Genomic DNA, 12,024 nt, shown 5'->3' on the forward strand with positions numbered 1-12,024 from the left:
GGTGGATCTCAGATCATCCCTTCTCGGGTAAGTAGCTAATCAGGTTCAGACGACTTCTCGGACGAAGTTGACGCAACAGTATCCTCCCGAGGACTCCTTGGGAAATGAGAGCTTTATGGCCACGTGTCAGGAATTGCTCATGTGGAATTGTCCCTCGAGAAAGACCTAGAATAAGTAACAAGTTTTCTTTTTAAATATAAATAATAAATTTTAATAAAAATTAAGATTATGTATTATATATTATTATAATAATAATATTTTATAAAATTTGAATTTATATTAATATAATTATTAAATATGTAGTCTTGAATTAAATATTATTATAATAATGATATTATACAATATTTAAATTTATATTAATATAAGTTTTATAAAAATTAGGATTATATCATATAATATTATTATAATAATAATATTTTATAAGATTTGAATTTATATTAACATAATAATTAAATATCTAGTCTTGTATTTTATATTATTATAACTAAATATAAGCAACGTGCAATATGCACGTTTTCTTAGTTTTATATATAGAATTTATTAATTATTTTTATTAAATTTATATTAATGTCATATAAATTTTAAAATAAATATCCTATTTTAATTAAATAATTTATTTATTTTTGTTTAAGCTTATATTTGTTCTAGTTTTTGAATTTGGGAGTGACAACAAGAGATTATATATTAAATGTTTAATGTAATATTAAATATTATAAGTAAATATTAAATTTAAGTTTCTTGCTAGTTTTTTTTTTTTAAAAATAATTTGTTGTTAATTCAGAGTATATTATATTATATGTTTAATATGATATGATTATATTATATGTTTGATGTGATATTATTAGAATAAGTGAGTTTAAATTTAATTAAATTTTATTTAAGTTATATAACATATGATTTTATTATTTTTAAATAATTATCATTATAAAATATCTCAAAAATATCATATTTTAATTTGTTTCATTATTTATTATTTTAAAATAATTATTATTGTAAAAGATCTTAAAAATATCGTATTTTAATTTTTATAATTATTTATTATTTTTAAATAATTATTATTATAAAATATCTTTAAAATATCTTATTTTAAATTTTTTAATTATTTATTTTATTTTATTTAAGTTTAAGGGTTTATAAACTACCGTTAAATATAAGAATATTATGTTAAATATAAGAATTTTCTGTTAAAGTTAACATTTAAAAAATAAAAAAGTGTTAAAACCAAGAATTTCCGTTATCTACACATTTATTATATAGAATAGATAATGATATTTTATATATTTGAATTTATATAAATATAATTGTTAAATATTCAGTATTTTATTAAATATTATTATAATAATTATATTTTATAATATTTGAATTTATATTAATATAATTATTAAATATTTATTTTTAATTGATTTTAAAAGTATATTTTGTTAAATATTTGTAATATTATGTGAAAGTAAAAAAAATGTAAGGTATTCATATTACATATATTTTTAATATATGATTGGTACATGTTTGGCAGGAGAGCGAATTTATGAAATTATAAGAAAATTTGAAAACTGTATATTCTAAAGAAAAAAAAAAAAAAGAAGATCGTAAATGTTTTAAAAAAAAAACTCTTTATTTAAGTAGGAACTCGAGCATGAAACTTGAAATTTACAACATAATCAAGCTCAAGTTCAAATGGCTGACCTACAAATATCATGTTCCAATGATACAACAGTAATAATTTATTTGTTACTTGTTTTATATTTGAGGCTATTCTCTTTTAAGATCACCCAAGTTGATAACAGCTCCAAAATATTATCTTATTATAGATACTTAAGGGCAAGGCCTCCAGTTAAATTATACTTAAAATTAAAAGACTTATCATGTATAAAAGAGTAAATAATGATTAAATTTTTTAATATTTTCAAAATGTTACACTTCTATACTTATTTTTTTGGGAAATATACTCAATATTTTCAAAATATTGTACTTTATACCCAATTTTTTGTGTGTGGTAAATATACTCAATGTTTCACAATTTGTATTTTTATGTCCAATGTTTTTTTTATAGTAAATATACCCAATGTCTTAATACAAAGTTGATCTATGTTTACCATGTATTAATATGCAAGTATAAAAGTGTAATATTTTGAAAATATTGTAAGCTTGAAAATTAGTGGTATAATAAATATGATCTAAATTGTAAGCTTGAAAATTGGTAATATAATAAATGCGATCTAATACGTTAAAATATTGTAGGTGGTATCAAATACGTTAAAATATTATAATAATACATTCAACTATTGTAGACTAATAATGTTATAATAAATATGTTCAAATATTGTAGGCTTGACTACGATATTTAATATATAATTAAAGATTATTGTAAGTTTAAAAATTGGTGACAACTAATAATCACTAATATTTATGATTGTTTGATTTCTATTTTAGAAAATGTCACTTTTAATATTTTATAATAAAGTTATTTGACCAGATATAAACTGATAGCTAATATTATATTCCTCATTTAATAACTAGATATGATGTTCGTTAAGAACATTTACTATGTTATGTGATAAATTATTAAACTGATTATGTAGACTTTCTTTTAGTTCATATATTAATAGATCTATATTGTTACTATATATATTGAGTTGATAGAGTTTATTGGTATACTTTTCTATGTTTCTAGGTACGTTCATATATTCCTAGTATTTTTAGTAAATAAGAACTTCTTATATATAGTTTATAATTGATTATAATAAAAATAGTTGTTTTTATAGATATGAAAAATACTTGGGTTGAGAATAAACTTTATATTCATATGATAGTAGAGTGTGGATGAAATATTTTTATTGAAACTGCAATTCTTCTAAAAAATATTCTTATCATGTAAATTTATTATTTTCTTATATAAAATGTGACGTATCTATGCATATTCATATCTAGGGTAAACTTCAACACAACTTTTAACAAGTCTATTAATGGCATAAACAAGTTTAAACAAACTTTAAGTGTGCTAAAAGTGTGCAAAAACGTGTTTGATATATCAGCGTATGTCGATATATCGCAGCTATAGGGGCCGATATATCGCCAATGGGTGATACGGAAAACACGTCGACTTCGCACAAACGAAACCACGGAGGCTCGGGATATAGGTGTAACGACCTAATTTCTCATAAATTACCGAGAGCACAGCGTTGGATCATAATCATAAATATTGCTCTTTTATTGAATAAAAACTTGAAAATAAATATATAGATTCATGGTCTTACAAAAATAAAATAATTGTCTTTAACATAAGAATGAGCAACATTTAAATAAATTTTTAAAATAAACATGTTTTAATAAAAATAGGCATGCTTGATCTTCCTCGACTAAATGGTCCCACTACAAGAAAAAATGCTTTTAATAACACCGAAAATGTGTTATCAAAACATACGATAACACTTTCTGATGTATTAAGACCGACTATGTTATCGTAGGTCAGGGTACTTTACATAACACTTTATCAGTGTTATACAGATGTGTTATTGTACTGTCAACGATAACACAATTTCTGTGTTATTTTAATATATAGATAAGTGTTTAATTATGTTATTTATAGTCGATTATATACCACTTTTTTTGTGTTATACTACACTTTAGTATAACACATTTTTTGTGTTATACTACACTTTAGTATAACACATTATTTGTGTTATATAATGAAGTTTGCATAACATAATTTTTTGCATAAAAAGTGTTATTGTAATAGATATTATAACTCAATTTTCGTATTATTGTTATATTTAGATATGTTTAAATTCTCATTATATATTTTATTTATATAACACTAATTTATTCCATTATATTTTAATTTTTTTTTATATAATTAAAATTAGCTTTCTAATATATACTAGCATCATCAAATGAACTTGATTTTCAAATAACAAAAAGTAAGAACATTCAACATTGAATTAACAATCCACAATTTAGTTTAAAACATTCAACACTGTCATCAACAACAAAATATTCTTTAAGTATTCAAGGAGTCTAAAAGTTACCACTTTCAACACAAATAAATAAACAAAGTTACTACTTTCAAGGAGTCTTAAGTATCCTTTTATACTTCGCTTGTCACATCTGCAAAATAAACAAAGAAATATTTTATTGTTATTATCTAGCATCACAAATTACTTCAAGAAAAATGCTATGGAAATTATATCCAAGAAAGGACACCACATACAAAATAATGGATTCACAACTACACCAAAGCAAACAAAAACCATTCTACTTCGAAACTACTCGGAAATGAGTATTTTACTTAAGAGTGTCAAAAACCATAATTTCCAAGTCTCCACATAAGATATAAAGGAAATACTAGCAGTTTTTTCTTTTTTGGTTTCATCAGGTTATGACAGGTGAGCAAAAGAAACAATTAACTGAAGTCGCACAAAATAGATTAGCATTTGCTAGTTTGGTAAAGTTGAGTCCTATTGAATATATGTAGTCTAAGCTAAACCCATGATAGTATAATATCATTTCCTCTCAACAATGCAAGAATAAGCAACAAGTTTTGCTATTCTATTGATATGAATCATGATGAGAAATTGATTCTTATTATTGAAAATGAACCAAGTGATGAGTACAATTGGGTTAGCCAATTAGCTTTATTTATAAGCTGGCTAGCCGATCAGGAGAATTCAATCAAGATAAGCTCAAAAACAATTACATGTCTTACATGAGCTCAAGAACAAGTGAAGAAGCTCCCCCGCCACCGTTGCATATGAAACCAACCCCGTACTTTCCCTTTTTATGTCTCAATACCTGCAACAACATTATTCTTATTTCAGAAATTCCAAGTAAAATATATCAGAGAGAGCATAGTTACCAATGTCTCTTTTATTCCACAGCTAAACTCTCAACAGAAATTTAAAAGAATAAATGACAAACACGAGATCACTTCACATGAGTATATGTAGAAAGCATAAGCTTAGATATGACCACGAACTATGACTTTAGATCATTAAGAAAACATGTAAACAAAACCAGAGAACTATATAAATGATATTAGAATGTCAAACTAGGAATGCATTGCAAGAGAAGGGAAGCTTATAGATTACCCCTAACAATGTGACCAAGATACGAGCTCCACTGCATCCTAATGGGTGTCCCAATGGTACAGCCCCACCATGTGTTCATGTATATGTGTGAAAGAGAAAGAGAGGAAGGAAATGATAGAGAAGTTAAACAAAATTTATATATGTACCATACTATTCCAACCATAACAGTAATAAAGAGCACTATATATGCTTGTGTGCATATAAACATAACTGCATGATGTAAGATATATATAAGATCCAATGGCCTAGAATCTAGATGACACTCATATTATATGTGTGCAAGGCAAACATGTGATTAGGCTTACTAAGAAAGAAGCAATAAAGAGCATAAATGGTTGTGCCAATTCATTAGTCTGAAATAGTTTGAGAGATTAAATAAAGAGCATGACCATGTGTTTAGACTAAGTCCAACAAGCCATAAGAAACTCATAAAAGAGAAACACAAATAGAACACCACAATAAACTAAGCTACAAAAATCAGCAGCAGAGTGTGCTTTATGATCGAAGCCACTGCCAAAAAAAAAAACAGAGAGAGAAAACACAACAGACTAAACTTGGAAGTTTTATTAACCAACAATTCTGGACCAAACAAAAAGTTATTATGCAGCATGTCTGTTTTAGTAGCCAGGATAGCTTTTCCCAAAGAATAACTGCTGTCTTTGTAGACAGAATTGTACAGTAATGGACAAATACACAATTGATCAAGGTATTGGGCTTCAAGGGTAGACAAAAGTTAATTATTTTATCTCCAAAACGATTTGTAACCACCAATAGTTTATCATAAAGGTTGATTAAAAAATGGAATCATAGAAATACGTTGATTAAAAAATGAAAGACAATCATAGAGGGAATCGAAACCTGCTGGCCATTGTCTCCTTCTCTGTGGATTAGAACTTTCCCAATCTTGATTCCCTTATAACATGCTCTCAGAGCATTCTCCATACTCTCACCGCTGTAATGACAAGAATAAGTGTGCAATGAGAATATATCGAATTAGTACATTGTGAAAAATTACAGCTTTGAATCTTATTTTTTGGCCCAAGAATAGAAATCCTCTAGAGTTTGCTTCCAAATATAAAAATTATATGAAAAACTGACAAAAAAAACACATGCCACAATTGCTTTGTGAAATTACCTCCTGATTATAGACACACCACATAATCTCTTACAGAAATCTACACCAGTATACACGGACTCTGCGAAAGACAGGAGATGTAAATTAGCTATCAGCAATTATAGTTTCAAGAAATTGGACTCTCTTAGTGAAATCTAAATTAGAAAAAGAAAACAAAATAATGAAGGTATCATCTATACAGCATAAACTATCTTTAGTCTTTGAACAACAAACATGCATATGAAGCATGGGTCCTAAACTGTCATATTAGGACAGTTAATATTAGATTTTCCTTTTTAGAGATTTGCAGTACTGACAACATAATGCTTTGCTTTTTGATAACTCTACAAATTAGAGTTATTCTACCATATTTTATATGCTAATTGTTGCTTAAATCTTGAGTTTTTAAGTAATTTATTAAGTTTTTAAGTAATTTTGAATTTGTTAAGTTTATTTTGATTTTATATATTTTTGTGTGTTTTTATAGTTATATTATTGTAAAATGTTATAGTTTAATTATTTAAAATTAATATTGTTAAGTTATGAGTAAAAAGATGCAATTTTGAGCTTAAATGTTTAAGTAAATTAAGTTTTAATTAATATTTTCATGAAACTTTTGTTGTATATTTTATTATTGAAAATATTTAGTTTTAATTTAATTTATGTTTATTTTTATAATTTGTTGCATGTTTGTGCTCTTGAAAAAGCAAGCAAAAGGAGAGAATAGTGGTATTTTTGGGAGAAAAGCTAAAGAATTGGGCATTTTCCTCAAGCCAAGCCCATCAGCCCGCATCAGGCCCAGGCCCGCCTCCTGAAGAAACCTCCTTGCACCCAGCCCCTGTAGCCGAGCCTTCCCTCTTCAGCTGCATCAATCTTGATTGCCTCCTAGTGCCAGCCGAAGTCAGCGCCTGCTTCCCCCAGCCTTCACTCCCAGGCCCACGCAGCAAAGCACCAGCCAGCTCAAGGCTTGCCTTCAGCCCAGCCCAAACCGTGGGCTTGCCTCACTGCCGCCAGCTGTCACTCATTCAACATCTTCCATTCAGCCTGCTGCCTTCAGCAATGCTTCTTCCACTCCACGCAAAATCACTCCCCAGCTTTAGCATCTCCTCATATGCACTTGCCTCCAACGCCTAGCATAATTGCCCAGCCATTTCCTTCCAGGCCCATTAGCTTCACCAAGCTCCCAGCCCAACCGGCCCAAGTCCCCAGCAGCCTCCAACTGCCCAGCCGTACACTGCATTCACCAAAATCCTCTTGAGCCCATCAACATACTCATTTGTCCCCTATGACAAAAATGCCAACCTTTTTACCCTTTTGTCTACACACTTTTACCCCAAAATCATCATCACTCCTATAATTTACCCCTATTTACTATTTTATTATTAATTTAATCAATTTACTTAATTTAAATTGATTATTTTAATAATGTCATTTTGGCTATAAATAAGGGTTTTGAAGACCATTTTTTGGTGCTTAATTTTGGTTACCATCTTTTTTTTCCCATTTTCTCTCTACCATTCTCTCTTCCATTTGGGTTTTTCAAGAGCATTTTGCAAGTATGTATGTCTTTTATTTTGTAATTTCTACTCTAGTTACGTGCTTCTAATCTTTTTCATAAGATTATTAAGATCATGATGAAGCAACTTGTAACTAGGTAATATTTATGTTGTATGTCGATTTCCCTTGTAATGCAACAAAGTCTATGGATTTTTCTTCTTCATATATTTCTTTCATCTTAAATATCTTGTATTTTAGATTGTTACAACATATTTACATTTTGTTCTTCATTAGTGCATAAACATAATATTCTTTGTGTAAGATGTGTCATTAAATTGTACACATTCATGCTTAGAACAAAAATATTATGTTTTGTCTTATAAATAATGTTCATTGATTTATTTGTTATTTCATTAGATTGATTTACACTAAATGCTTTGAAATTATAATTTTGAAAAGTGAAGAAAAATCCTATCTTTTTATAAGAAATTTGTGTTTAAAGTTATAAATCTATTTAGAAAATGATAGTTTAAATTATTTTAACTATCACTAAAACTTGGGAATCAATATACTAATAAATATTATTAAACTTACATTTTGTGGATTCTAGTATCTTAAAAATTTTCTTTTAACACTTATTGTCAACTCATTATTGCTTTATTTTTATTCTCTTAAATAGCTTTATTTTTCAATAGTTTATTTTATGTTCATACTATTAAAACTCATCAATCTTTGGAGCTAGGTTAGAATTTATTACTTTTGATTTAAAATAGTTTTCTTTTTTATTTTAGACAACTCTGTTGGGTTCGATCTCGTGCTTACACGAAAACTTTTCTATAAATACGATTCGTGCGCTTGCGAGTATAAATATTTAAAACATACTCGTTTTGGGTCCATCACTTTTCTAATATGAGTAGTGGCACTTAATTGTTGAGGCTAAACAGTTAATGCCCTCACATTCAGACAAGAAGCTAATGTTACTCATATGCTAAAAAATTTCCTGTTTAAAAAAAGAAAAAAGGAAAAGTTACAATATGATAAGTAATTTTTCACATATAAGCTGAAGGAACCCATTAAAAATGAAAACAGAAAACTGAAAGGGACAAGGAACTAAAAAATTCCATTTGACTGTCAGCTTACCAGTTGGAGTGACCACCTGTTTTTCTGTAAATGGCAGATGTCCCAGACCATGCTCAACGACTTGGTAATAATTTCAAGATCATTACTCATTGACTAATCCATTCTCAAAATGCAAAACCATAAATAAACTTTATATTCAAAGAAACAAATACTCACCAAACGAATCAACCGATCAGCATAAAATACAAAATCATGCTTCGTTGTTTGTGAATCACGTATGAGGGTATGCATGCCCCGTATCTGCATGAGTCAACCGGTAATTAGTGCCATAGAAAGTTGCTGAAATTACATTAATAACAGAGAATGAAGCTTGCCAGATACCTGAAAAGTTGAATGTATAACGTATAAATTAGGATATATTTTACACAAGTCATTCTGGCCAAGCTTTGTACGGATATGTTGTACAATCAAATCAATAGCCACGTGATTATCTCCTCCGCGAGGAATAATGATGTCAGCATATTTTTTTGTAGGAAGAATAAAGTCATCAAATGCAGGCTTCACAAACTTTGAGTACTGCATTAAAACAAAAAACTGGGTAAGAAAATGAAATGGTGAAAAATGTAGCCTACTTTCATCAGATTATTCTCTCATTTTCATATGATCAAGTACCAGAGACTAATAGTGAACCCTCAACCCTATCGAGTGGAGATTTTGCGAAAGGGAATGACATAAATAATTAAACAACAAGAGTTAATCAAATAATAAGAGCAAACCATCCGTCACAAAGATCACTTTAAAAAATAGCACTTTGACATTTCTAGCTACTAACAAGTAACAAAACATAATTACCACCAGAGTTGCAGTTTCATCTCCTGAGGTATATTCATTGATACTTTAAACTTAATTGAGGCCCACAAATTCAAAGATATAATCTCTTGGAAATAAGAATGATTACAAAATTACATGAATAGTTGCTAACCTGATCAAGAACTGTACCAATATCCCTGTTTTTTTCTACTGTGTCACGCTTTATCCTCCTTGCTAAACGAACATCAGCATCTGCACTGAAAAATTTTCAATGTGAAGTGCCTCAACTTAGTAACACTATAAAGTGACATACCACGGCATCCCATAGTTAATGCAGAAACTATAAAAGAAATCATTATATTAATTGAATCTCAAATGTAATGGTATAATACTGAATAAATTAGAAAAAAAAAATAGTCAGATAAGCATCTCAAGACCACATGTTTGTAGTAGTAACTAATGAAAAGCATAAAAAATACAGAGTAAGAACATCAAGTAGCCTAAATGATAAAAAAGAAAATAAATGACCTGTATCGACAAATATCCTCATATTCATCAACTCTCGAACACGGGGATCATGAAAAATGAGAATGCCTTCCAAAATTATCACATCTGAAGGGTTTACCTGCACAGCATATGCCGCCATATTGTTGAAGTAAGGGTCCTCTAATTCAAAATTCTAATAGAGATAAGAAACATACTGATAATTGCAAGCATGCACATACTGTAAGTACTGAATAACTTTAATTCTCCTATAACTTCTCTTTGGTAAGACAAGTATAAGAAAACAAGAGGCAATTCATTAGACCAGCATGTTAAGAAAACAAAAGTTACCCTTCTAGGCGGGAAGACATTGTTTTTGTAACTCTTGAAGTCATACTTTGGAATATCTACTGCTTGCCCATTCCTCAACTTATCCATAGAAGCTAAAAGTTTCTCATTATCAAATGCATCTGACAATAAAAGCAATTTTACATCAAAAGACATGAAAGAGACAGCATGCACCATATAGGAGAAATACATACCATAGTTAGGCTAGTTATGGCTACAAAGCAAACCAATTCTAATGTGCCCCACTAAATGGCTAAAAATATACTATATTTTTGTGAATTTTTAGCAAGATACAGGTATTAGAAACTGTGTACAAATGGGCACTAAATTACATAAAGTTTAATAGCACAAACCTCATTGCTTGGTTTAAATGCAGTCAAACACTATATAATCCTAGAAAAAAATATAATGCGACTAAAACAGAAATTCCCTCACCAGGATGATCAAAATTGTATTCATGTACTCTTGCATGTTCTTTTGGTGTCAAATTATGGTAAAAAGAATCCTGAGAAAGCATAAACAAAAGTATTATAAGAATGATGTGCAACACATATACACGGATATTTTTATAAATAAAAGCTTTCTAGATTTTACCTCAAGCATAAAATGACATAAATATTAGAAAATTTATGAAACAAACAAACAGCAGAAATATGGATTTCCATTTAGTTAAACTTACCATCATAAACCAGAAAATCCACAAGTACCCAAAAATGTGCCAAAAGAAAAATCAACTTAAGAATCAACACAAAACTATTTTAACCCTTGAGCTAAGTGTTACCAAGTTCAGCTCATAAATATAATTAAATTTCTTACAAGCAAATAAATCAATAAGTATGTTTCAAATCAATTATATTCAAGTAGAGAAAACCAGAAGCCTAGAATCATACAAATCATGAAAATTTTCATGATGAGATTACCTGGTTAACAAGAACAACACGCTGGTCATGAAGCTGCTGTATAATCATATCGCAAACTGTAGTCTTACCAAATGTTGCTCCACCAGCAACCCCTGCCATGCAAAGAATAATGTGATATCTAGAAGAGACTACAGAAGAACAAGCTTCTTCCAACAATTCTTCTTCCTAAAAGAACGAAAAACTTATGCGCCAAGACCATAGTCCAGCATATAGAAATACAAGAGGCTACCAAAAGAAACAAAATAATGAATTTTTAAAAAAGCTAAGGGTGGAAACAATAAAATTTTTAAGAACCACATAGATAAGAAGGTGAAATTTTGGGAAGATATATTAAAAATATATATATATATACAAATCTTTTGTAGGGGGGCTATTTCCCATCCTGGTCACTATGTAGGTCCATCCCTGACCACAACATAATTTTTCCCTCAACTTAGGATGATATCTATTTAGTAAAGAAAAGTGAAGTATTGGCTGCTTGTACGTGTTCCAATCCAAGTTTAAAGGCATATTCGTGATATATATTAAAAAAAAAATTAAAAAGAAGAATGTCGTAACAATGTAGTTTTCCAATCCAACTTTACCTATGACAAAAGGTTGCATAAGAATGTTAGCTGTAGCAGAGGTTGTTGGTTGGTCCACATTTGAATGCCTTTCCTGCAGACCGTTCATGTGAAATCCAGAAAAA

General features: G+C 28.8%; 1 protein-coding gene across 1 annotated transcript; it reads right to left on the bottom strand.

The window, feature by feature from the left end:
* Nucleotides 1-4,698: 4,698 nt before the first annotated feature.
* Nucleotides 4,699-11,424, bottom strand: LOC133809673 (uridine kinase-like protein 3). The gene is made up of 11 exons (XM_062245971.1): nt 11,337-11,424; nt 10,852-10,921; nt 10,420-10,538; nt 10,114-10,210; nt 9,758-9,837; nt 9,157-9,351; nt 8,988-9,075; nt 8,836-8,895; nt 6,220-6,280; nt 5,901-6,036; nt 4,699-4,788 (listed from the first exon to the last, which is right to left on the bottom strand). The coding sequence occupies exons 1-11, from the start codon at nt 11,382-11,384 to the stop codon at nt 4,699-4,701; spliced, it is 1,044 nt and encodes a 347-aa protein (XP_062101955.1). The 5' UTR covers nt 11,385-11,424.
* Between the last annotated feature and the right edge of the window lie 600 nt (nt 11,425-12,024).

The sequence above is a fragment of the Humulus lupulus genome, chromosome 1 (assembly GCF_963169125.1).
Source record: "Humulus lupulus chromosome 1, drHumLupu1.1, whole genome shotgun sequence".
Classification (NCBI taxonomy): domain Eukaryota; kingdom Viridiplantae; phylum Streptophyta; class Magnoliopsida; order Rosales; family Cannabaceae; genus Humulus; species Humulus lupulus.

Excerpts from the sequence above, each read along its gene's own strand:
- LOC133809673 (XM_062245971.1), bottom strand. The coding sequence starts at position 11,384 with ATGATTATACAGCAGCTTCATGACCAGCGTGTTGTTCTTGTTAACCAG. Across the intron at positions 9,838-10,113 it reads GAGGATATTTGTCGATACAG|ATGCTGATGTTCGTTTAGCA; the intron begins GTCATTTATTTT and ends TTTTCAGTGCAG. Across the intron at positions 6,281-8,835 it reads ACAGGTGGTCACTCCAACTG|AGTCCGTGTATACTGGTGTA; the intron begins GTAAGCTGACAG and ends TGTCTTTCGCAG.